Source organism: Notolepis coatsorum (genome assembly GCF_963971535.1).
Source record: "Notolepis coatsorum genome assembly, chromosome: 10".
Taxonomy (NCBI): Eukaryota; Metazoa; Chordata; class Actinopteri; order Aulopiformes; family Paralepididae; genus Notolepis; species Notolepis coatsorum.
Window position 1 is genome coordinate 102,576,044 of NC_140174.1, and position 26,839 is coordinate 102,602,882.

At 42.3% G+C, this 26,839-nt stretch overlaps 1 protein-coding gene across 1 annotated transcript; it reads left to right on the top strand.

The window, feature by feature from the left end:
* The first annotated feature begins 928 nt into the window (after positions 1–928).
* Positions 929–26,712, top strand: lysmd3 (LysM, putative peptidoglycan-binding, domain containing 3). Its single transcript, XM_084322528.1, has 3 exons — positions 929–1,040; positions 5,276–5,554; positions 25,258–26,712. Exons 2-3 carry the CDS (start codon positions 5,288–5,290, stop codon positions 25,921–25,923), a joined length of 933 nt encoding a protein of 310 aa, XP_084178654.1. The 5' UTR covers positions 929–1,040; positions 5,276–5,287; the 3' UTR covers positions 25,924–26,712.
* Positions 26,713–26,839: the final 127 nt, after the last annotated feature.

Here is a 26,839-nt window from a genome sequence, read left to right on the forward strand (position 1 = left end):
CGTAATTCCTCGTGGACAGCTCCCGGTCCTCGGTGAACGGCATCGGCTATAATAATAATCTAACGGGACTGAGTGGCACCGGACAGACGGAGACGGAGTGTCGGTGCGCGCAGCAGAACTTCCAACAGCCTCTCATGCGCTTTACATGCTGGTCTGGTCAGACGTGCAGCCGTGCGTGGACTTCGCTACAGCTACTGTATCCAACTGTCCCGAGAGGAGCTGCTGAAGGACTCCGACTCCCACTCGTTTAGTTGAGGCTTGAGGGGGAGCGAGGCAAGACGTGTTAATCGCATTTTGTCTCCGAGAGTCAGTGTGGTGTGTGGTGGTGTACAGCTCCACCCCGCGAGGCATCCCAGCGGTATAGCAAAAACATCGCTTAATTAGGCTCCCATAATGCTTGCGTTGATGAAGGCTATAGTGATCACGCTGCTCACGCAGTATTTTGTTTTCTTATTCAATTTGTAGCCAAACATCAAAATTGTTTTATGTTACAGTAGTCCAGAGGATCCTCCTAGGGCTACAGCATTGTCACTCAGGATTGATGTTTGGTTCTCTGGGGCCAACCGTAAAGGGGCCAATCATACACTCACGATAGCCAATCTGTATAGAGTGATTAGAGTCCAACAAATGGATTATTGTTATATTTCATTGATTATTATTATTAATTAAAAAAAATGTTTTTTAACGTTTTTTATTTATTATGTTATTGTATTTTAAATAATGCAATACATCTACACTGGACGATGGTTGTGTGTGAGCTCCCAATAATAATTGCCCTTGCTACCATACAACATGGCCCCACATTATTTTGATTTAGCATGCGGTGCTGCCATCTAGTGGTCAAAATCCCGAATCAAGATCCTGGAAAACACGCGCAACGTCATCGCGCCCTTACGTCATCACGTCGACATTGTGTTGACGTGGCGTAAGCGGTGGCAAAGCACTAAACAACGAAACGAACAGCGGCTAACAGGTAGCTAACGGAGCCGAGGGAAGAATGGACATTAACCACGACCACTGATCGATGCTCACCTTCACAGGTAAAGACAAGTGTGCAGAGCACCTCTCGTTTACGTCTTACACCCGAGTGACGCGCCAAATGTGTTGTTTTTAACGACCGCGGTCAGCGATTGACGACACTTTAACGTTGACGCTAACACAACAACCTGCGAGAACAGATGCCATAGTAGCTTCTTTAGCTCATGTAGTTGCTCATGTCACGGACACAATGCTGGGCAACACGACAGGGCAACGTGTCTGCCAACAATAACTTAAAGTGAGATGGAGGGAAACGTATACAATAGAGGATATATTTGGGCAGCAAGAGGTTGCCACGCAGCCGGTGCAGATGAGTCGAGGCATCCGCTTATCAGATCTGGTATGCAAATCTGGTATGTCATAAATGTATAGATGTAGCATTGATTGATTGATTGATTGATTGAAAACTTTATTAACAGATTGCAGAATGGGTACAGTACAGCTCAATACATACAATTGTTAAGGGGATGCAGACCAGAGAAAGACGTTCGTCTTGTTTACATCAGGGTCCCCCATTTTCAATTCATCAGGACATATATGACATACAGATAGACAGTACTGCTACATCTATACATCTATACATTTATGACATACCAGCAGTACTGACTATCTGTATGTCAAGTATGTCATATATGTCCTGATGAATTGAAAATGGGGGACCCTGATGTAAACAAGACGAAAGTCTTTCTCTGGTCTGCATCCCCTTAACAATTGTGTGTATTGAGCTGTACTGTATTGTACCCATTCTGCAATCTGTTAATAAAGTTTTCAATCAATCAATCAATCAATCAGATGTTGCCCAACGACGTTGTTGGCCAGAAAGTTGACAGCTCTGCCGACTCATTATGTCCCCTTTCTATCAATCGGGCCATCGGATTGCTAAATGACTAACACTGTGTAACAACCATCAAATGCACTCACAGCACACACACGCACACACTCACTTTAAACAAACAACTCACTGCAGCACCCACTTTAACCACTTTACCCACTTAAACACACTTTATATTTATTGGTAAAGAATTTGCACTACAACTCATACCTCATTACACCTTACTGTAAATTGTACCTAAATTGTACCTCATCCCATTTCTGCTTTGCACTGTATATTGTATTGTAACTCAGTTACCTTTCTACTCTGCATTGTACATTGTATATGTATATTGAACACTTTTGTCTACATACTTGACTTCTATTTTATACTTACTATACTTATTTTATACTTATCTATTTTTATCTAGCACAATCTCTGGAGCAAAACAGAAAGAAGCATTTTATGTAAAGTATTCTGTACTTCTGACAACTAATAAAGAAACTTGAACTTGAAACTTAACACCAATGTTTCCAATGTTAATCGTTGTATATGGGGGTTTGAAAACTAGAAACACGGTGAAATGTCGATAACGTTAACTTGACTAACGTCCATCTTAAGAGCTAACGGTAACCCGGCATGACCTAATTAGTAGGTAATTGTTAGCTAACCTGTGTACGTTGTGTAGTTAGTCATTAGGTATGTTAAGCTAATCTCTCTGCACAGTGTGTTTTCTTGATAAGGAACAGCCCGTGCATCTAACTTGGCAGGCTGACTGAATAACATTTTGTCGAACTGGCACGAATGATCCACCGTGGCTGGGAGCACAGTCTTTTCTGTCGTGAGATGTGATATCCGACAGCTCTACTACAAAAGCTGTCACATTCAGCAGCCTCCTTGCCTTGAATGTCAAACAGAAAGATAAACGTGTCAGCCTCCACTTGGTTACATAAAAGGAGGACCCTGTCAGCTACAGTACAGTATAGGCTTTGCTGCCGTGGTTATCATGGCATGGAGTCATCATCAAGGTCTTATCTTGTCTACTCAACATGTGCAAGGCAGCTGGAGAGATGGACTTTAGTGTTCTAGCTTGTTGACCACCCCTCTTGTTGCTAGGAGAAACACATTAGTAACAGTAGGATAAGGTAGAAAGGAACAAATGCCTGTATTGCTGACATTGTTGTCCACAGGCTCTGGAGAGAGACATAATAATGTTAATGTGTGTTTGGGTTTGACACAACAGGGTGCACCACACAGATTGGGATATATAGCATAGCTCCGCTCTAGTTATTATTAGGAGAGCAACTACCCTAATACAAGTTTATTTCAGACTTTTGAGTGTACATGTTTGGCCTCCACAGAGCTATGGGATTAGTAACACAGTAGCCACAGTGTTTGAAAACTGGTTCGACCATAACTGGCGTTGTCACATCACTCGCAGTTCTATCCAGTCATTGTCTGCCTCGTCACTTTCAAATATTATTTCCGAGACATCCTTGTTTGAAACTAGGCCGTACGTGTCTCTCTCTAGATCTCTAAGATAATATAATATCAACCTGACTCCAACAGTCCAAGGTGTCCTGGTTTGAATGGATTTCTTGACTCTGAGCACTTTCTGGGGCATGTGTTATAAATACATCTCTCATGCCTTCTTTTACACCCACAGTGATATCTAAGTCATAATAATATTGGTTAACCCTTTCTCCGCCGATGACGTGTTAAGACGTCATTCTCCGCCATGCGTAATCTGCCAATGACGTCTTACAGCGTCTTTGAGATCAATATTTCATATTTTTGTCATGGTATTCACATTTCACCCACGGAGTCTTTGCTGGTGTTGTAGGACTCCGCTCAACTCTCCAACGCTTCAATACCGCCACCTGGTGGCCGATCGGTGAGTTGCCAAAACCGGAAGTCACCGGAAGTGCTTAGTCCGTCCCCTATTCTGTCCGGCCACTCGCTATCGCTCGCGGGACTCTATCCAGACACTGTGCATATCGATCCGTTGCCATAACTCAATAAACAACATGATTGGACGTGTATTAGTTAGGGGTGGGACGATACATCGATCCAGATCGATACATCGATGTAATTATCAACAATCGAATCGGATCGATGCAATGTAATAAGATCGATTCATATCGATACTCTTATTTTGAAAATCCTGTGGCGAGTCTCATATCCGCCCAAGAACAACAGCAGTAGCTCCGTGTGTGTAGACGTTACAGGATAGCATTCTCCCTTTCTGTGTGTGTGTGTGCGCGCGTCTTTGGAAAGACCAGATGAGGTCAGAGGAGTTTGATGTTTAAATGTTATTTAAACATAAACAATATAATACATAATAAATGTAGGCCTATACATGATCATGCAACATCAACAAATTGTTGTAGGAACGGTTTGGGAGAGGGAGGTAGGGAGGGGTTTTAGGTTGAGTTTTGAGTTCCAAAAAATGGAGCTTAAAGTTTAAAGCTCAATATATCAAAACGTGGCACTTTACAGTGAACAGGAGGTCTATTTGTATTAAAAACAATAGATTGATTTTCCTTTAAATGTCTGGAAGAGCTCAAAAATACAAATGTCAAATGATATTTTCGTTACCTTTTTTTAGTTGATCTAAATGTTACTGATTGTGTTAAATGGGCATATGATATCATCTCATATCGATTGCAGGCACCTGAATCTAATCTAATCGTATTGTATCGTGAGAGACTTTGTGATATCGCCAAATATCGTATCGTTGTCCAAAGAATCGATATCGTATCGTATCATGATGAAACTGGTGATTCCCACCCCTAGTATTAGTATTATACAAACCGGAACTGGATCACCTAGATCAACATCCCATAATAGCGATCTTTTTGCTCCACGCTCATCACCCAACGGTAATAACTCACGTTCTATGAAATACTGCAGAAAACGATAAACATATTTATACTCTAGACCGTATTATTGTATGAATGTGTGAATGAAAAAGTAAAGCATTCCTACATCCTGAACGATAGATAATCGATGTTGAATGGGCCATAGTAATGTCAATTTAGCAATACAATTTAAAAAGTTATAGCCCTGCAAAGAAGGTGAACATCTCCATAGACAAATAGAGCTGGCAGAGAGGCTACAAGGATGGATATGAGCTCCGGCAATGAATGGGTTAATAAGAGATTATTAAACCATTGTAGTTTTTTTTTGCCTCTGATAAAACAAATTGTTAGTTAATGTATGTAGCTACAAAAAAGTATGCTAATAAATACCTCACCTTTTATATCTGTTTAAACTGGTGGTGTGTATATGTTGCATCATACCCTTTTTCCCTCCTTTTCTCACATGACATTCTTCTAACGTTAAGAGAGCAGCAAGGTCTTCCTGCCAAAGTAATGGTTTTGTAATGAAAGGCATTCCTTTTCTTCCCTCTCTCTCTCCTGCCAGAGTGAAGAAAAGATGGCCAGTAGAAGCCAGCACTATGGTTTCCAGTTGGCCACCACGGTGCAGCCTGCGAACGGCGGCCACGCATACCTGTTTGGGAACAACGGTTCCGAGAACGACCAGTCGGAGGAGGAAGGGGAGGTCTACGAGCTGAGGCCACGCGGCAGAGAGAGGCTGAGGAGGAGCACCTCCAGGGAGCGTCTGGATGATATTGTCTATCTGGCTAGAGACATCAAGGAGGGGGACACCCTGAACAGCATCGCCCTGCAGTACCACTGCTCAGTAAGTCTATGTGCCCTGGCCTAGCTGTGTGGACACCCTTTTGTTTTGTGTCGTGTGTCTTTGCACAATGTCTTGTCAGGGGACTACCTTTTTATTTTATTTTTATAAATACACACTATCTATCCTTTCCTCTTTAGGCTACACTTACACATGTACACTAGGGATGTGCATTGCAACTAATTTAACTGACTTTTAAACAGACGTAATAAAACAGACAAAACAAAAAAATAGAATAGAACATACTTTATTGATCCCGAGGGAAATTCAGCACCACAGATCGCTCGCATCCAGACGCACAATAAACATTTCGTTTATTTTTTTTAATTATTTATCTAAAATAAGAATACAGTCCAAGAAGATATACATTCTAAAATATGTATATACATTATAATTATTAGGCCTAATGTGCTCAGTGAAAAGATTGTTTGCAGTGAGAATCATCGAAAAGGCTTAGTGTTAGTCTAGCATGCCTAATGCCCTTAAGAAAACCTATTTGAAAGGCTTAGGCTGAAATAGGACTAAAGGAGGCATCAGTAATTCATAAGAGCTGCTGCCGCAGCTGAAATCAGCAGTTATTTCCACAACTCGCAGTGCAGACATGTCATCGAACATATTTGTTTGGTTTTCATTCATGGTATCTAGGGATGCACCGAATGGGAAATTCTTGGCCGAAACCGATACCGAAAATAGAAAACAGTTGGCCGAAAGGCCGAAAATGATTAATAGAATAGATTTTGTTTTACCAATGTTGTGGAACATTATGATTATGGAAAAATATGATTATGGCAAAACTTAACTTAAATAATAAATAATCACTATTATGGGTCCATAAAACATTTATTCAGCACTTCTGAATGCATACAGTACATTAATTCCATCTTTTTTCTGGCTGCCGTAGCGGACATCTGTGCTCTACTGAGCGCACCTTTCTAGTCCCCAGCTGAATGTGTGCTCGCTTGACTCGGCACAGTAGACGCGCGACAGACAGACAGCGTCAATGTGAGAAACACAACCCCCCCCCCCTCTCGCTCTGAAGAATATGCATATTAGATCACTCAGTGATTAACCGCGACGGGCAAAGTAAATAATATAGTAAATAAGGATATAAAAGCATGTTAAAGACGCATTTATTGGACGCGTTGCGCGCAGAGTTTACATAGAAACAGCGCGACTCCCGACAGTGCGACATCATCACAACAACACGCGAGGTTGTTAGGTTGTTTCTGTTTCTGTGATATATTTTCGGTGAAAAAACTCTTTCGGCCGAAAGCCGAAAGGCTATTTTTTGCCATTTTCGGCCGAAAACTTTCTGTGCCGAAATTTCGGTGCATCCCTAGTGGTATCATTGTTTTCCGACGCAAACTGTGCATGTCTGTTTAACTGTAGATGCTCCCGACTCGGTTTACAGCTGGGACAAGCTGCACTTAGTTGGTAGTTGTAAGCTAGTTTGAACAGACCAGGCCAGAAGCGCCCGAAGTGCTGCGAAATGTAAATTCTAGTGCGAGCAGTGGCCTGGTTGTTCAGTGGCTCGGGAGGTAGAGCAGTCGCCTGGTAATCCGGAGGTTCCCGGTTAGATTCCTGCTCCTCCCGGGCAGCGTGTCAAAGTGTCCTTGAGCAAGACACTTGACCCCTAATTGCTCCTGGTGAGCAGGTTGGTACCTTGCATGGTTGCCTCCGCCGTCAGTGTGTGAATGTGTGAGTGAATGGGTGTACAAACAAATTGTAAAGTACTTTGTATAAAAGCGCTATATAAATGCAGCCATTTACCATTAAGTGCCCGTCTGCTCCGTTCTGTTCTTTTATAATCACAAGTAGAGCTGATTTTTATCATGGGTTAAAAATCAAGAGCTGCGTATAGGACTGCCACAGTGGAATGTCCCATGAATAATGAACCCTATATGTTGCACTTGCGGAGAAAATAGGCCATGCGCTGAAAACTGCCGCTGCAGATTGTGAGCTGGAAGGAACGGTCCAATCTGTTAACGCGGGCACCGAGAGGAAGCCGGCTACTCTTCCCGGCACTTTGCAGCTCACTGGGACCCTTCCGCCGGCTGTGTGTTCCTGGTGTGATACTAGCAGACGACAGTGTCCCTCTGGTAAATCTTGCAGTGTCTGTTAAACAGTGGACTATGGTGCAGTCGTCTGGTCTTCCGGAGGTTCCTGGTTCGATTCCCGGGCAGCGTGTCGACGTGTCCTTGAGCAAGACACTTAACCCCTAACTGCTCCCGATGAACAGGCTGGCACCTTGCATGGTTGCCTCTGCCGTCGGTGTGTGAATATGGGTAAAATGTGAGGAACAAATTGTAAAGAGAATAAAAGCGCTATATAAATGCAGCTATTTAGTACGTTGTTGCTACCAACAAACCTAGTTACACATTTGACTGGTAGTTTTCTCAAATTAAACCGACTAGTATTTCCCGTAAGGCTGGGCGATAAAATGATAACGATAATTATCGCAATATATTTTAATAATCGATATCGATCGATAATAAAAAAATATATATTGGTGCACATGGACATTTGGTTTGTCCACCAAAAAAGCGCCAAAAGATAGAAAAGAAACTAGCAGAGCCAGAACTATTCAACTCCCCTGGAGCCACAGCCAGCAGAGAGGCCCATTTACTTTCGCTTTCAAACCAGCTGCAGCCTGAGAAATGGAGTGTGAGGGGCTGTAACACTAAAGATGGCGGCAACGACAAAGAATTGCTGCAAAATAAACATACATCTGTTGTTTAAAAAAAGAAAATACTTAATACTTATATACTTAATACGATAATTATCTATATCGAGTGATATGATATCATATCGTTATCGTGAATGACATTTAGTCATTTAGCTGACGCTTTTATCCAAAGCCACTTACAAGTTCTGTACGACAAGTCATCAGGAAGGGCACAACTCTTATCAGCTGAGTAACAATGTTCATCAAAGATTAATTAGCAGGTACAGCAACGTTTTAAACGTGTAGTCATTTAATCACACACATCCCTAATGCACACACTCTCACACAACTCAGTAGTGGTATGTGACATAGGGCAATTACAATGAATAAAAACAACAAATTAAAATGTTATCGACGAAATCACAATATGGCCTAGTGCAATATCCACATTGTAGAGGCTGCGATATTTGATAAGCTAAAAAAGTGACTTTTTAAAGTGTGGTGGTGCTGCAAATCATATTCTACACATGTAAGGACATCTTTGTTTGGTACAGACCCCTGCAAAAAGAAATAGCATCATAATTTTAATACTTTTTTTTCAATGAAAATGAACATAATGATGAAAAAATACAATACCCCCCAATATCATCATCTCTCTCATCCTAGCTCTGATCCGACAGTACAGTCAAATGTAGGGTTGTATGTTTTGCCGATATCACAGAATTCCGAGATAAACGTGGAATACTGCAGAATTTAGAGCTTTGGGTAAACTTGCTGAAATATAATGGTATATAATTGTAATACCATTGAAAGATTAACTGCAATATAACACACCAAAGCAGCAAGAAGCGGGAGCCAGAGCTCCATGTACTGTATGTGGGAGTGTGCATTCTCTCCAGGTTGTCAGTCAGTAAATCAGTGTGGGTTTCTTGTGAGACGATGAAGCCAGAATGTTGAACTCACTGGGACCAACAGGGGGGAAAAAGAAAACGGTGAAAAAGCTGAAACCTGGAACAACAGGACGGAGTTCACTTGAATGCATGGCATCGTTGGGCCTCTATACTTTCCACAAGCAACTTGTCCTTCCGCGTTCCCGTTTTGCGCTCTGATTGGCCACGCACATATCTGGTCATGTGACATGTGCGCCCAATCGTGTGACGGCAAGTACTTTGGACGGTTAAGCTTAGGCGCTCTTTCGAAGTTGGTTACGGTTAGAGTTTGTCTTAAAGCATGGCGATAGAACGCCAGCCCTGATTCCAAACGCTAACCTTAACCAACTGCGAAAGAGTCACCTAAGCTTAACCAGTGATAAACTAGGCGTTAGGTCGTTTGCAGGGCTAAGACACTGCTCGTCATGCGATTGGGCGCACATGTCACATGACCAGAAACGTGCATGGCCAATCAAAGCGCAAAACGGGAACGCGGAAGGACAAAATTTCAAACATAATTTTTTTTAACAAACTTGCATCAACAAATTTCCTTTTCAAGCACTATAAGCTATATAGAGTATATGTGAATAATAATTAGAAAATATTTATTTACAATTTAACACCTTTTTGAACACATTTTCCAAAATAAGTCCTTCAAATTCGCATTACCGCAACAGTCTTAAAACTTCAAGACAATAAGAAAAGTGTATACATTTTCAAAGTTTTAAGAATTGATTATTAAGTCATAGACACATACCTGAAACTATGAAATAATATATATTTTTAAATAATCATTTTTAGAATAGTTTGTCATATTACTCTCATTACCGCAACACCTTCTGCAGTCGACAACCTAATTTTTGTGATATTTCATGGAAACCTGCATTTTTCTTAAAATGTCATTGTAAACATGAAAGCACAAAACAAATAGATCATGGACATGCCTTTAGAATCAAATTATAATTGTTCACTAAATTAAATAAACATTAAATTAACAGCTGTTGTGGTAATGATATATGGGTTTCGGAAATGAGATTAATGATTTCGGTAATGATAATAAGTATGCTAAGTGTTGCCAGACACAACTCGAGGCTTAAGAGCAAGGCTGTTGGTTATTCAAAGCAAACCACTTGGTGTGTCTGATTAGCCACAAACACCAAAGCAGAAAATTGGAACGTTTCACCGCACCGTTTGGCTACAAATCGACTTTAAACAGGACATTTTGGTCCATAAGGAATGAATGGGAGAACATTCTAGAACATTTGTGATGTCACAGTATGATGTCATAATAGACATTCTAGAACATTTGTGTCACAGTATGCTGTCATAATAGGACATTCTAGAACATTTGTGATGTCACAGTATGACTATGATGTCATAATAGACATTCTAGAACATTTGTGGTGTCACAGAATGCTGTCATAATAGACCATTCTAGAACATTTGTGATGTCACAGTATGATGTCATAATAGACATTCTAGAACATTTGTTATGTCACAGTATGATGTCATAATAGAACATTCTAGAACATTTGTGATGTCACAGTGATGTCATAATAGAGGCATCACCCACACTTTCACAATTTCCCTGCGCGGAGCATCCCAAAATTTAGGTAACACAACAAATTACATAATTATGAAAACCTCTAATTTACTGTCTTATTTGTCAAGTTAACACAGTGAACCTTTTTAATGAGAGATTATTTCAGGGCTTGCCAACTCTCACTGACTGCAGTGACTGGATGCTTTCATAAAATTGCAACTAAGGCATTTGCATATCCTGTCAATCAAATTAAGAAAAAAAATGCATTTGTTCAGCTCAACTCACAACTTTATTCTGTTTAACAACATTCTGTTTAAAAATACAATAAGATGCAATCAATATACAGAATAATAACAAAAACAAACAAAACCTTTTTCATAGAACAATCACTGGTTCAGGTCATATACTTCAAAAAGTGCTATAAATACAAAAACAATTACTCAAACAATCACACATAGGCCTGATAAGCAAAATGTGCAACTCTGAACCTTGCTTAGATAATACAATCCATATAGGCCTAAGATAAATGTGTATATTCTTGTTAAAAACAAGTAGGCCTGTACAAAATGAAATAAAAAACAAGTTTCAAGTTTCTTCAATAGTTGTCATACAGAAGTACAGAATACTTTTATACAAAATGCTTCTTACTGTTACGCTCCAAAGACTGTGCAAGACAAGATAAGTATGAAAAAAAATAACATAGTATAGCATGTAAATTAGAAGTAAAAAAAATGAGGTCACAGTGTTCAGTATAGACATATGTACAATGTTCGATGCAGAGTAGACGTAACTGAGTTACCATATAATATACAATACTGTGTAGTGTACTAATATACAATACTATATAGTGCAAGGCAGAAATAGGATGAGGTGCAATTTAGGTACAATTTACAGTAGGTGTACGAGTTGTAGTGCAAATCCTTTATTAATAAATATAAAGTGTGTTTGTGTGATCTAAAGTGTGGAGAGTGGGTGCTGCAGTGTGTTGTTTGTTTAAGTGAGTGTGTGCGTGTGGGTGTGTGTGCTGTGTGCATTTGATGGTTGTTGCATAGTGTTTATTGTTCGTTTAGCAGCCTGATGGCCTGGGGATAGAAGCTTCTTCTGAGTCTTTCTGTGCTCGCCTTAAGACTCCGGTATCGCTTGCCTGACCGCAGCAGTTCAAAGAGGCAGTTGTTCGGGTGGCTCGAGTCCTTAATAATTCTCTTAGCCTTCCCCTTGCACCGCTTGTTGTAAATGTTCTGGAGGGTGGGAAGCCCCCCTCCAATTGTGCGTTCGGCTGAACGTGTCACTCTTTGTAGTCTGCTACGGTCTTGTGCAGTGCTATTCCCAAACCAGGAGGTGATGTTGCCAGTCAGGATGCTCTCTATTGTACATGAGTAGAAGTTCCTAAGGATCTTCTGACTGACTTGGAACTTCCTTAGGCGCCTGAGGAAGTAGAGGCGTTGTCGTGCCTTCTTCACAACACTGTCAATGTGTGTGGTCCTAGAGCTGCCGCGGTATTGATTATTTCCTTATCGCACAAATTTGCAAAATATTTCCTACCGCCGTGGTTTTTACCGCACGCACACAAAAAATTAAAAGAAAAGTTTGAATGCATTTTTTTTTTAGTAGTAGTCTACTCTTTATAGCATATAGCCTGCCTCTAGTCTAAATGTCTATCTTTAGAGGATGACTTTGCAGCATGAATATTGTTTGGGATTCGGCAAGCACGCATTAGTTATTGAAAGTGAAACACGGATGCGCAGTTCACTCGGTGTCGCGGGCACCCCCCCGACCCTTTCTTATTATTATTACTATAAAGTTACTACTTTATAATAAAGGCATTCGTTTTGTGGCATTGACATTATATAGTTATGCGTTCAATAACATCAGCGTATTTACCGGACCATAGCAAGCAATACTCTATTCATATCTCAGTTCCTTTCTTTGCTCAGAGCGTGCTGAGTTGTCCCATTCTGCGGTCTGTTAATAAAGTTTTCAATCGGACAAGTGTATAGAACGAAGGGCTTTTATTATAACATTCGTTGCAGACAGTAAAATCATTATGTCTCGTTTAGTACTCCTGAAGAGCGATGATAGTCCACTCCGGCGGAGAGTTAAAGCTAACGTTATTAGCTGTTGTGATGAACTGACATTCAGGACGTAAAAACGTGTGACGCGTAGGGCTGGGCGATATGGCCTAAATATGATATCACGATATTTTCTGACCTTTCGGCGATACACGATACACATCACAATGTTTTTCTTTTTTACCCCAAACAATTCATTATGAGGCTTACCAAGACAGTATTTGATTTTGCAAGCTAACATTAAAGACAAAATAAAATACCCATGCATTTAGCATTTTTATATTATATATTAGATTTAGATTATTAGATTATATATTGCATATATTTAGCAATGAGATATTATATGATTTAGATATGAAATATGATTAATTGAAAATGGGGGACCCTGATGTAAACAAGACTAAAGTCTTTCTCTGGTCTGCATCCCCTTAACAATTGTATGTATTGAGCTGTACTGTACCCATTCTGCAATATGTTAATAACGTTTTAAATCAATCAATCAATAGCATTTTAGCATTTTTATGAAACTACTGTATATATGTATGTCTCTAAATGTTTTGATGAATTGAAAATGGAGGACCCTTATGTAAAAAAGTCGAAAGTCTTTTTCTGGTCTTCATCCTCCTGTACTGTATTGTACCCATTCTGCAACCCTTTAACAAAGTCTTCACTCATTCATTCTGACGGAAACATAATAATTTTGATTGACAGTCGAGTCTGCCAATTACGTCACAGCGCTTGCACCCGCCCTGCTGTTCTTATCACCAATCGGCAAGCTTCCTGACTTCCTGAATATCCTGTGTGCTGAACAACGTCAACAAAGCTACTAACGTTAGCTCCCCGCGGCCGTCGAGTAGGAGACCAGTGCTCCAGGATGACTAAATGAGGCATAATGATTTTACTACAACGAATGTTATAATAAAAGCCTTTCCATACATCTGTCTGATTGAAAACTTTATTAACAGACCGCGGAATGGGCATATGATATGAACGAGTAACGTGTGGACAGATTGACGCGACACAATCCTCTTGGGCAAAACATCACGATATCCACGATACGTTGAAAAAGTGTATCGTTAATGAACTGTACCCGATATTTATATAATATCGTCATATCGCCCAGCCCTAGTGACGCGTCTCTCTTCTGACCAATCAGTGGTCTGCAATGTTTCACGTGACTTTTCTGGTACCCAATAGGGTCGCTTGGAACCTCGATAGACGAGTAGGGTATATCTGCAGAGCCGCAAGCCCAACGAGAGGAGGGTAAATTATTATTATAAAAAACAGCGGTGACGCGGTATTCAGCCTACTCTGCGGTGGCCGTGATGTAACAGCGATACCGCGGTAATGCGGTAATCGCGGCAGCTCTATGTGGTCCATGTCAAATCCTCGGATATGTGGGCTCCGAGGTACTTGAAACTGTTCACTCTCTCAACCGGTGCCCCGTCGATGCTATGGGGGCTGTAGTCCTTGACCCCCGACCTCCTGAAGTCCACAATCATCTCTTTTGTTTTGCTGACGTTCAGGGAGAGGCAGTTCTCCTGACACCACTGTGACAGGTTCTCTACCTCTTCCAGGTAGGCCCTTTCGTCGTTGGCAGAGATCAGGCCCACCACTACTGTGTCATCAGCAAATTTGATGATGGTGTTGTTGTTCCGCTGTGCTACGCAGTCATGTGTGTACAGGGAGTAGAGGAGGGGGCTCAGAACACAGCCCTGGGGGGCCCCTATGTTGAGCGTGATGGATGAGGAGGTGCAGTTGCCTGCTCTTACCACCTGGGGTCTGCCCGTCAGGAAGTCCAAGACCCACTGGACACAATCATGACAAAATGGTTGTCATGTATAAAACATGCTTAGACCTGTAGAACCCCCCACCCCACAACACGCATTTACACACACTTCTTTGTGTATTTAGCCCAGATCTCAGCTGAAACACTAAAATGACGTGCAGAGGATGTGGCAGGTAGTGGCTCCGGGATGACACATTTGATGTCATCCAAGTAATACCACACTTTCTCTCCATCGAACCTCCGAGATGGAATGTAGAATTTATTCTCTCCAGCACAATTCATCGTGTCAACTTCATATTGATCATCCACAATCTGTAAAGGACATAGGTAAAAGAAAAAGTACAAAACAGGACTCAGGATTTACCATTAACAAGTAACCTAGTGTCCATATCTAAAACTAGTTCTACATACCTGTGTGATGGTGCCAGGGAACAACTCTGCATCATACTCCACAAGGACCCACTTTCCCACGTCCAAAACAGGTCCTGGCTCTGCATTCTCCGTATCTGACTCCACATTCGCTCCTATGAAGGAGCACTCTTTTGGGAGAAAGCATCCACATGCACTGCCACAAAAGCAGGATACGTCCCGGGTCTGGATTACCCCTGGTTTTGTAGATGTCAGCCATAAACAGAAATTAAACAATAAATGTATTAAAAAAGCATATGAATCAATAAAGTTAAGCCAACTTATGACAATTAATTAATTAATTAAAACACTTAACAGGAGCACTCATTCAAGGGTACTACGACTATGCTTGCTCCTCATGGTACCAAAGCACCTCAAAGGCACTAAAAACAATATTACAAACATCACAAAACAAACTGGTCAGACTACTGCTTGACCTTACTCCTAGAACCCACCTCACCCCTGCCCACTTTGTCATTATGAATTGAAAATGGGGGACCCTGATGTAAACAAGACGAAAGTCTTTCTCTGGTCTGCATCCCCTTAACAATTGTGTGTATTGTACCCATTCTACAACCTATTAATAAAGTTTTCAATCAATCAAACGTGTTCAACCTCATGTCACATTGACCTACCTGGTGAATCTTCATAGTCCCGGGCACTGTATTCAGGGCTGGAGGAATCAAATCCTGGGCCGAAATGATCTCCTCCTCTGTTACCATGTATAGCCTTACAGATGAGTGTGTTGCCAGTTGCTGATGCAGTGTGTTGGTGTCTGGGATGCTAGTTCCATAAGCAACAAGCCGGTCTGCTAGGTTCTTGAGTGCACCCCCTACCCCATCAGGGGCACCCTTGCCATGAGATGCCTCTGAGAAGTTCCAGGTGACATATTCAAACCCTCTCATGAAAGGCACTGTCGAGGCCAGATAGAACGCTGTCTTGTTGCGGTACTGGGAGGTGGGTCCATCTGAAATAAAATGGATGTGCTTCACTTCTGGATGTTCCTCCCGGATGGACTTGAGCACTGGATTAAGATGAGCCCACGTTGCAACAGCATCATGCTTTAGGGACGCTGACAGAGACGCAAAAGACTCCACACGTCCCCCACAGGTATTTGACCCCAGTATGAAGCGTCACTTGCTGGTTCCCGCCACCAAAGTGGGTGTCTTTCACTTCCCTGGTGTACTTACAGCTGTACTGTAGTTCTCACTGTAATCAATGTGGACGGCCACCTCTTTCTCAGTAAGGTTCTCCTTGAGTGACTTCAGCCTCTGGAACTGGTGCTGGATGTTATACACATGAATGGCCAGTTTATTTACATGGTCCTTAGTGAGGTCAACAAGTTTGTCGATAGATGTGTGTGTCTTCTCCAGTGCTGTGTTTTTGACATTCGTCTCCTCCAGTGCACCATCTTTTCCCTTTTTTGTGATTTTACCTGTCCGGGTAACCCACTGGTCCCAGGAAATTATGTTTCCCTTGGTTGATGGATCAATAGTTGTAGGGAAGGTTTTGCCTTGGCATTGAATGCACCTTCTGTACATGCATTCCACATCACTTGAGCTGCAGACACAGGACTCAACTATTTCAGTTGTGGATGGTGTGGCAACAATCCCAAGCTGGTAAAGCTTCTTGATTTTGAATAGGAAATTCTCGTGGATTTTGCAGGCACAGGTTTCTCTTTGGGAAACGTTGGGTCTCACGATCCAAAAGGGCTTCAGTCTGCAGAACTGAGCCCTTGAGTTTGTAGCGAGGGTGCTGACTGAGAAATTTAACATGTAGTCTCTCCATAGTGTCAGTCAGTGCCCTCTTCCTGAACACTTGTCCTTTCTTGCGGACTTCCCCTGTTTTGCCATTGATGACGGTTGAGTTGTCATCCTGGTGCAAGAAACGACTCACAACATGTCCCATCAATCGTCTCTGGCTGTTGTTGAGCAGGGTCTTGGGCTCTCTCCGGTGGGTGGCTCTCTTCTCAATGGTGCCTATCAAAGGAGCTGGTCCTTTTTAGTTTTTTTCTTGTAGCCTTCTAAGCTGCTTCGTTAGGTTAGAGTATTTTCGGGACTGGATTTCCAGTTGATCTTTTGTCGCCCTCAGTTTTGACCTCAGTGAGGTTATGGTTGCCTTCCTTTTTCTTCCTGCTTTGGGGGTGGAGGTCTGCTCTGGTGTTGGGCAGTTCAAAGGTGGCTCGGGAGGCCTTGGTACTACCTGGACATCCTGCATTCTCCTTTTTCTTCTTGCTTTGGGGGTGGACGTCTGCTCTGGTGTTTGGCAGTTTGATGGCAGTTCTGGGGGGCTTGGTGGTACCGGTAGGCCTACATATTGCTCCAGTACCTGTGCGGCATCTGGCTCATTGATGGAGGGAGGGGTCAAATCCAAGATGGCATTCAGTGTTTTCTTTTTAGCATAATGCCTGTTCGAATTTTCTCTCCATTGTTTTTTTTTCCTTTCATATTGTTTGGAGGTAAGATCTTCCATTTTCTTGATCTTACCATTTTCCTTTCGTTTTTGATATCTAGAAATGAAAAGGAAGCATGCCATAAAATTAGGAAAAACATCTAGAAATGAAAAGGAAGCATGCCATAAAATTAGGAAAATATAGGGCTGACCCCTATTAATCGATTAGTCGACTAATCGGTCGAAAGGGGCCGTAGTCGACTGGCCAACCTCTTAGTCGAATATAAAAGATTATTAATATATATATATATTTTTTTTTTTTCAAAAGAAAAGAGGCATAGAAGCGTGGCTAACGCTAATGGCACGCATACCAGAGGCTAACTGCCTACGAAAACAGGCACAGAGGCACTGAAAGAGCATTTCACCCATCTAATGAACACACTATACTAGACAAATATCAAGATGTATCCATCAGTGGACCAATTGCATGCTTTTGCAGAGGACAAGACGCCTTCAGTCGACTCCTTCAGACATTAAGCACCCCCACAGCCCAAATGGAATGAAAAAAAAATAAAAAATTACTTTTTTTTTAAGTCTACTAACGGCAAATTTTGGCCAATCCTAGTCGGCCATCCAAATCCTTAGTCGGGGACAGCCCAGGACAGACCCTACACTATGCACTGGATGGCTTATGTGTGTGTGTGTGTGTGTGTGTGTGTGTGTGTGTGTGTGTGTTACAGTAGGGCCTGACTTTCTTAGAGTGTGTGTGCATATGTGTGTCCTACAGTAGGGTTCTCCCTGTGTGTGTCCTACAGTAGGGACTGAATGGCTTACAAAGTGTGAGTGTGTACACATCCTCTAGTGAGGGCCAGAAAGCTGGACATCCTATCAACTAAATGGCTTGTATGAGGCTTCCTATAAACTAGCATGTTTGCTAATGACTGTACCATTCCCACCCCCCTTACCTCTCTCTCTCCTTCCTTCTGTACTCGTCCAGCAGGTCAGGGTTGTTGTAAACCTTTTCTCTGAATTTTGCTAGCCTAGCCTTTGCTAACGCTTTCTTTTTCTCAGTGGCTGACTGTCTGCAATGAAACAGGAAAGTTAGTAAATTACATCAAAATGAACTGTTGATGATACACATTTTATTATTACTATGTAATTACAACGTTATGAACACTTAATGTTGAAGTGTTACCAATTATTACTATTTAATGACAAAGTTATGTGATGTGTTACCAAATTCTCATTGCCGAAAGAGAAGTTGTCATTACTGAAACACCCAGTAAAGTGTTGCGGTATATGAGAAGTGTGTTGCGGAGGATGAGAGGAGTTAGCATTTTTTAGCTAGCAATGGAGAAGCCATGATGACATTGGCAAAAAAATGTCATGGTACATGTTAGGAACGTATTAACCTTTGTGTTGATCAAATATTGATGATCAAAACTTTTTTCAAACAAGTAATACTTCATGTTTCAGTAATGAGAAGCAATTTTGTCGTGTACAAGGGCTGAAGAGGTAAATTAGAACTTTTAAGTGTTAACCATTGAGGTGACTTCACTTACCTAGTAGCCATCTTCTAGCTTGTCTTCTTTGTGATGCATCATGGGACAATACAACTTTATTTAAAAAAATACTGTAGTCTTAACAGGAAGGTGAAAACTGTTGCGGAGAATGAGAACTGCATCCAAGGACATTATGTTTTCCACAAAAAAATCATTAATTTGTATAATTCATCATAATTTCCTTGATTACACAAATAAATAAACAATATTAATGCAGTTTTAGAGAAACATTTTGAGTTTATTAAATATAAAATTAAGTCAATGTGCCATAGAAATCAATGTGGACGCATCGCGGTAATGAGAATTTAAGCACAAAATGTACTAAAATATTAAAATAATTCATTGTTATGAGTAAACAACTCATTGTACAAGAAGGAGCACATTTTTATCTTTAATATTATGTTTTGTTTACTTGAATAAATGCTAACCTTTATTTAGAAAAGATCACGCTCTGTAATTGGCTTGTGATTCACACCAGATTAATGAGTAGGTGAATGTAATCATACTGTCCTGGCAATACACGGAATGGCGACTGAGGGGGTTCGCACAAGGTCCTTGAAGTGCTTAAAGTGCTTGATTTGTCAAAAAAAGTCAAGGCCTGGAATTCCTTAACCAGCCCATTATTTTAACAAGGTGCTTAACCCTTTAATCGCCAATGACGTGTTAAGACGTCATTCCTCGCCATGCGTAATCTGCCAATGACGTTTTACAGCATCTTTGAGATCAATATTTAAAAAATCTGTCATGGTAATCATATTTCACCGACGGATCCTTGACGGGTGCTGGGGATCTCCACTGAACTCTCCAACGGTTCAATATCTTCACCTGGTGGCCGATCGCCAAACCGGAAGTGGGTAAGTGGGGCCGGAAGTGCTTGGTGTCCCCCCTATTCCGTCCGCCACTCGCGATCGCTCCCGGGACTCCATCTTGACACACTGGATAATCGATCGGTTGCCATAACTCAATAAATGTTATTTGGACGTATATATTATTATATACATCATCAAACTGTATTTGATGATGTAATATATGCATAAATGGCTATATCTCACGTTCTAGGAATTACTGCAGAAAACGATAAAAACATATTTATACTCTAGATCTAGACAGTATTTTTATATGAATGTGTGAATGAAAAAGTAAAACGTTCCTACACCCTGAACAATAGCTAATCGATGTTGAATGGGCCATAGTAATGTCAATTTAGCAATACAATTTAAAAAGTTATAGCCCTGCAAAGTAGGTGAACATCTCCATAGACAAATAGAGCTGGCAGTGATCAAACATTGATGGATATAAGTAGGGATGCCCCGATCGATTGGCCACCGATCGTTATCGGCCGATAATCAGTATAAATATGCGATCGGTGATCGGTGATAATGCTTTATTTTCGCCGATCGTCAAAACCGATCGATGACACGGAAAACATGATCCAATTCTCTGCGGAGTTCTCACTCGCTCTTCTCTCCAGCCCCTCCCGCGCACCCATTGTTTACATGGGTGCGGAAGGGGCTGGAGGAGAAGGAGGAGCCTCCGGCAACAGTCTGCTCTAGTATTGCATGCGACGTGAGCTAACATTGGCAACCTACCGAGCCGTTGGCTACCTAACGTTACTGTTTAAACTAAATGACCCAGTGACTACATGAGGCTTTTTGTTAACAGTATCTAGCCGGCTAGCTACTGATAGCTCCTGATATCAACAAATGCTCCAGCAAGTCTAGTAGTAGGGTTGGGCATCGTTTGGATTTGAACGATTCCGGTTCCGATTCCGATTCTCCATATCGATTCCTGTTCTAAACGATTCTCGCTTCCGATTCTTTGAGGTGCAGGTCAAAACAGGTCACAGCTTATTTCGAAGGAGATTTTTTTTTTTTTTTTTTTTATTTCAAAAAGAAAATCATACTATTCACATTTTCAGTTGACTTGATACAGTTTAATTTGGTTGCTGTACTGTAACTAGGGTATTAATTAACAAAGTAAAAAAAAAAAAAAAAAAGTAAAAAAAAAAAAAAAATCGAAATTTAGAATCGAAATTCAAATATGTTACTTCCGGTTCCAGAACCGGAAGTTAGGAACCGGTTCCTATTAGAACCGGTTTTCGGTGCCCAACCCTATCTAGTAGTGGATGATAGCTCACGTTAGCTCACGTTAACTCACTGTTCAAAACGAAACGTCCCATTAAACTAAATAGTTCACTGAGGCATTGCCTTAACGTTATCTAGCAGTAGCTACAGATAGCTCCTGATATCAATGTCTTATAACACTGATTCGATGCGTATTAGAGCTGAGGGCATGTTGAATGTGATCAATAGGGTCCAGCTGCAGCTCCGGAGAAACTGGAGGCTACTCGAGTACACACAGACAGTGGAGCTGTTTGCAGATAGCGAGCATTTTGACTTGTTGCGTGGTGGCGATGTCTCGCAGATAATACAACTACAAGTATGATTATATAATATATATATTTTATTAAAAAAAATATATATATATATATAAAATTAATTTAAACATTTTTTTTTTATCAAAAACGATCGATATCGGCCAATATGGCTCAAGACGATCGGTGATCGGTGGCAAAAAACGTGATCGGGGCATCCCTAGATATAAGCGTGGCAGAGAAAGGGTTAAAAAGTCCTTGAAACTCAAATCAACCATTCACATTGAAAGTTGTTCATCCATGATAAAATAGTTCTGAATCAAGATTATTTTTAATCTAAGTAACTACGGTAATTGTCGGAAATTGGTTTTAAGTAGGGATGTCTGATATTATCGGCCTACCGATATTATCGGCCGATATCGGCATTAAAATGTGATATCGGAAAATATCTATTTTCAAAAAAAAATAAAAGATTATTTATATTTTTTTACATTTCTATAACCTTTATTTACCCAGGCAAACAAGTAAGAACAAATTCTGATTTTATTTATTCCATTTTGGGGGGGGGGGGACCCTGCATATCGGTATCGGTTGATATAGTTTATCGGTATCGGAAATTAAGAGTTGGACAATATCGGTATATCGGTAAAAAAGCCAATATCGAGTTTTAAGCCATAAATATTGGATCCGATTTTCTTTTCAATAAAAACAGCATTTAAAGGTGAATTGTATCCTTTAAAAAAAAATTAAATAGAAAATAGTGCTTAGAAAAGTACTAAGTCCTTGAATTCAATTTTGCAATGTCTGTAGGAACCCTGGACTTAACATTTATTGAAACAAGACTAGGCCTGCCTGCCTAGTACAGCAGGACCCAGCATGACATCTTCTTTGGAGGAAGACAAGAACCAGAGAAGTAAACCAGTGTTGTCGTCATGTATAAAATGAGATTAAATTCAGATTTAACCGTTTTTAATTTTTTTTAAGAAGTGTTTATTCCTTGCGCACACATGTGATTGGATGCATTTTTGGGGGAGGGGGTTCACCAATGAAATGTCTTCTCTGCGCTTGACCGATCCTGTCGCCCTTTGCCCAGAGGGCAGCCGGGGGCAGACATGGGCCGCACCCAGGGACAAATCCAAGTGCTCCTGTCCGTCTTTGTCAGGGAAGTGACAGCGCTAGCGATCTGTTCTGCATGTTTTTCCATTGGGTTTTATCTCTTTTTCTGGAGGGGAAACCCTTGCGAGCACAAGGGGAGAACATGCAAACTCCACACAGAAAGACCCGGGAGATACCCCACCTGGGTGCGTCTATATTAATCCCAGCCGAAGAGTGCAAGAGCGCTTCCGCATTCCTCGCCGCGCATGAGGTCCTCGCTTGGTTCAGACGCCCCATTCAACACGGTTAATCACACATGCCAGAACGCGCCGCATTAAAGCCTTTGGTTCATATTAGCAACGCTGGTCGCAACGTTCATATATGTGTCTACGCCTTCTTGCTGTCATTACATCCATGTATGTGCATCTTCTGTGTTTGTTTCCTTATTTGATCAATTGCAGGTATGAAAAGTACAGGTACATTGAGCGCCTCTACAGTCGCAGAGAGAGCTGGGCACTCAGTTACCGGGGCGCTGGGCACTCAGTTACCGGGGCGCTGGGCACTCAGTTACCGGGGCGCTGGGCACTCAGTTACCGGGGCGCTGGGCACTCAGTTACCGGGGCGCTGGGCACTCAGTTACCGGGGCGCTGGGCACTCAGTTACCGGGGCGCTGGGCACTCAGTTACCGGGGCGCTGGGCACTCAGTTACCGGGGCGCTGGGCACTCAGTTACCGGGGCGCTGGGCACTCAGTTACCGGGGCGTGCGCGGTCTCCTCACCCGGGGAAATAACACAAACGATATGCTGAAGCAGCGATGTGGTTATGTGGTCCTCGTTTGGATAATATGTAAAGTACAGTTGACAGCTGCGTTGTGTTAACGTTGTAATGTACAGGGAAATAACGTCATGACGTGCCCAGTGCCCCGGTAACTGAGTGCCCAGCGCCCCGGTAACTGAGTGCCCAGCGCCCCGGTAACTGAGTGCCCAGCGCCCCGGTAACTGAGTGCCCAGCGCCCCGGTAACTGAGTGCCCAGCGCCCCGGTAACTGAGTGCCCAGTGCCCCGGTAACTGAGTGCCCAGCGCCCCGGTAACTGAGTGCCCAGCGCCCCGGTAACTGAGTGCCCAGCGCCCCGGTAACTGATTAATATAGACGCCACCTGGGTACCTGGCAACCTGGTCCCCAAGCGGGAATCGAACGCAGGACCTTCTTGCTGTGAGGCGACAGTGTTAACCACTACACCACCCTGCCACTAGGGGGAGACAGTGATAACCACTACACCACCTCTTTATTATTTATATTAAATATGAAACATTTTATTCACTGTCTATGGAGCAGCTCCAGGCTTGTTTGCATAAGAAAACCCACCTGACATGTTCTATAAGAGAACCCACCTGACATGTTCTGTAAGAGAACCCACCTGACATGTTCTGTAAGAGAACCCACCTGACATGATCTATAAGAGAACCCACCTGACATGTTCTATAAGAGAACCCACCTGACATGTTCTGTAAGAGAACCCACCTGACATGATCTATAAGAGAACCCACCTGACATGTTCTGTAAGAGAACCCACCTGACATGTTCTGTAAGAGAACCCACCTGACATGTTCTGTAAGAGAACCCACCTGACATGTTCTGTAAGAGAACCCACCTGACATGTTCTATAAGAGAACCCACCTGACATGTTCTGTAAGAGAACCCACCTGACATGTTCTGTATGAGAACCCACCTGACATGTTCTGTAAGAGAACCCACCTGACATGTTCTGTAAGAGAACCCACCTGACATGTTCTGTAAGAGAACCCACCTGACATGTTCTGTAAGAGAACCCACCTGACATGTTCTATAAGAGAACCCACCTGACATGTTCTATAAGAGAACCCACCTGACATGTTCTGTAAGAGAACCCACCTGACATGTTCTATAAGAGAACCCACCTGACATGTTCTGTAAGAGAACCCACCTGACATGTTCTGTAAGAGAACCCACCTGACATGTTCTGTAAGAGAACCCACCTGACATGTTCTATAAGAGAACCCACCTGACATGTTCTATAAGAGAACCCACCTGACATGTTCTATAAGAGAACCCACCTGACATGTTCTATAAGAGAACCCACCTGACATGTTCTGTAAGAGAACCCACCTGACATGTTCTGTAAGAGAACCCACCTGACATGTTCTATAAGAGAACCCACCTGACATGTTCTGTAAGAGAACCCACCTGACATGTTCTGTAAGAGAACCCACCTGACATGTTCTGTAAGAGAACCCACCTGACATGTTCTGTAAGAGAACCCACCTGACATGTTCTGTAAGAGAACCCACCTGACATGATCTATAAGAGAACCCACCTGACATGTTCTGTAAGAGAACCCACCTGACATGTTCTATAAGAGAACCCACCTGACATGTTCTATAAGAGAACCCACCTGACATGTTCTATAAGAGAACCCACCTGACATGTTCTGTAAGAGAACCCACCTGACATGTTCTGTAAGAGAACCCACCTGACATGTTCTGTAAGAGAACCCACCTGACATGTTCTGTAAGAGAACCCACCTGACATGTTCTGTAAGAGAACCCACCTGACACGTTCTGTATGGCTTGAACATGGAGATATGGCGTCTAAATATCAGTGAGGTAGATGAAGACTACCTGAATGTAGCTCCGAGTCTAAATTAACCAAGTGTTAGTTTATATAAAGTCGCCATGGTTTCCATCCTGATTACATGTTTTTCTTTTTACAGAGTAGGTTCTCCTACTGCAGCAGCCTTTTCTTCTGTTCCCATGAAGAACATTGTTTATATAGTAGACATATTGTATGTCTCCCACTCTATCGGGGATAATAAGGTTCACCGTGGTTCTGCGTGTCCTTCCAGGTGGGGGACATCAAGCGGGCCAATAACTTCTTGACGGAGCAGGACTTCTTTGCACTGCGGTCCATCAAGATCCCCGTGAAGCGCTTCAGCGTCCTCACGGAGACCCACAACAGGCCGCCCCAGGCCCCTCCCGTCGCCTCGCTCCCCGCAGAGTCCTCCACGGACTCCTCGTCTTCCTCCTCCTCCGCGGACAGCGTGGAGGGCTTCCTCCTGGAGAAGGACAAGGATATAGAGCGGCTGGTCAGGTCCACGGGCCCGTCGCGGAGCAGCCTGAACGAGGTGGTGTCCTCCCTGACCCTCCAGCAGCCCCTGCTGGGAGGGGAGGTGGAGTACAAGCCTGCCCAGAGGAAGGACCCTTATTACGGGGCGGACTGGGGCATGAGGTGGTGGACAGCGGTGGCGATCATGTTGGTCGTCGGTATCGTCACACCGGTGTTTTACCTGCTGTACTATGAGGTGTTGGTGAAAGCCGACGTCAGACACCACGCCACCACCCCCCAGGCCCCCCACCACCACGACTCTCCACAGGAGCCGGTGCAGGGCGGCAAGGCGGGCATCCTGGGAGGCGCGGCACAGGAACCTGGACATGTAGCGAAGGGAGATCCACGGGGACCTGGAGCAAATAAGGTACAAGCCCAACCTGACGGCATCCAAGAAAACACATAGCGAGGGATTATTAGCCTATATTATATATAAGCTTTGGCAATGACTCTGAGATAAAGTAAAGGACTGGGGAGCAGGCCTAGTGTCTGAGCCTTTTATATTTACTTTATAGAATACCTGTCTTGACTTCTACATTCACTTTATAGAGGGAACCCATTCCTTTTTTTTGTACAAGAGACCAGAAATAAGAGAATTGTACATGTATTCTGTGGATGGTACGTTTTTAAAGGTGTTTTACTCAGTGATGCCCAAATGCATTTTCCTTCAACAGAGGACCAGGCTTATTTCTGACAAAGACCGTGGGGAAATTATTGCATTATTCTCTTCTGTTGTTTTGTTGGGAAAAGTCCTGATTTCTGACACCATGTTGTTGATAAGAATATAGTAACGGTAATTTATTTGACGGTTCTTGTGCATTAGTTTGACTCTTACACTATCAGTATTGGAAGTACATTTTGAATTGACTTTTCTTGAATATTTGCTTGACTGTTTTTGTTCTTTTTGCCTGCCTTGAAACATTGCATTTTTCTTTTTGGGAATCACTCTACCTTGGGCACGGTGAGGAAATGGTTAAATGCACAGTCTTCCCACAATCACTAGTTATACTTGTGTGAACTGTATCATGGGAGCCTTTGTTATTCCTCGTGTCCAACTGACTCATCTCAAACTCATCTCAAGTCAATTCATATTTCATGAAAAAGCATAATTATGTTAATGACAGTATGTGCCTTTCGACCTGTGGACACTCATAGCAGGCTGGAAAATAAAAAGTCTATTTTGAATAAATTATTGATGCTCAAGTCTTGCCAGTGTTTCCATACTTTTGTTTTGTTTTATTTACACATTTTAAACAATAATGCCATTTCAGATATGATCACACTTTTGTAACAGTAAAACGGAATCAACAAACATATGTAAC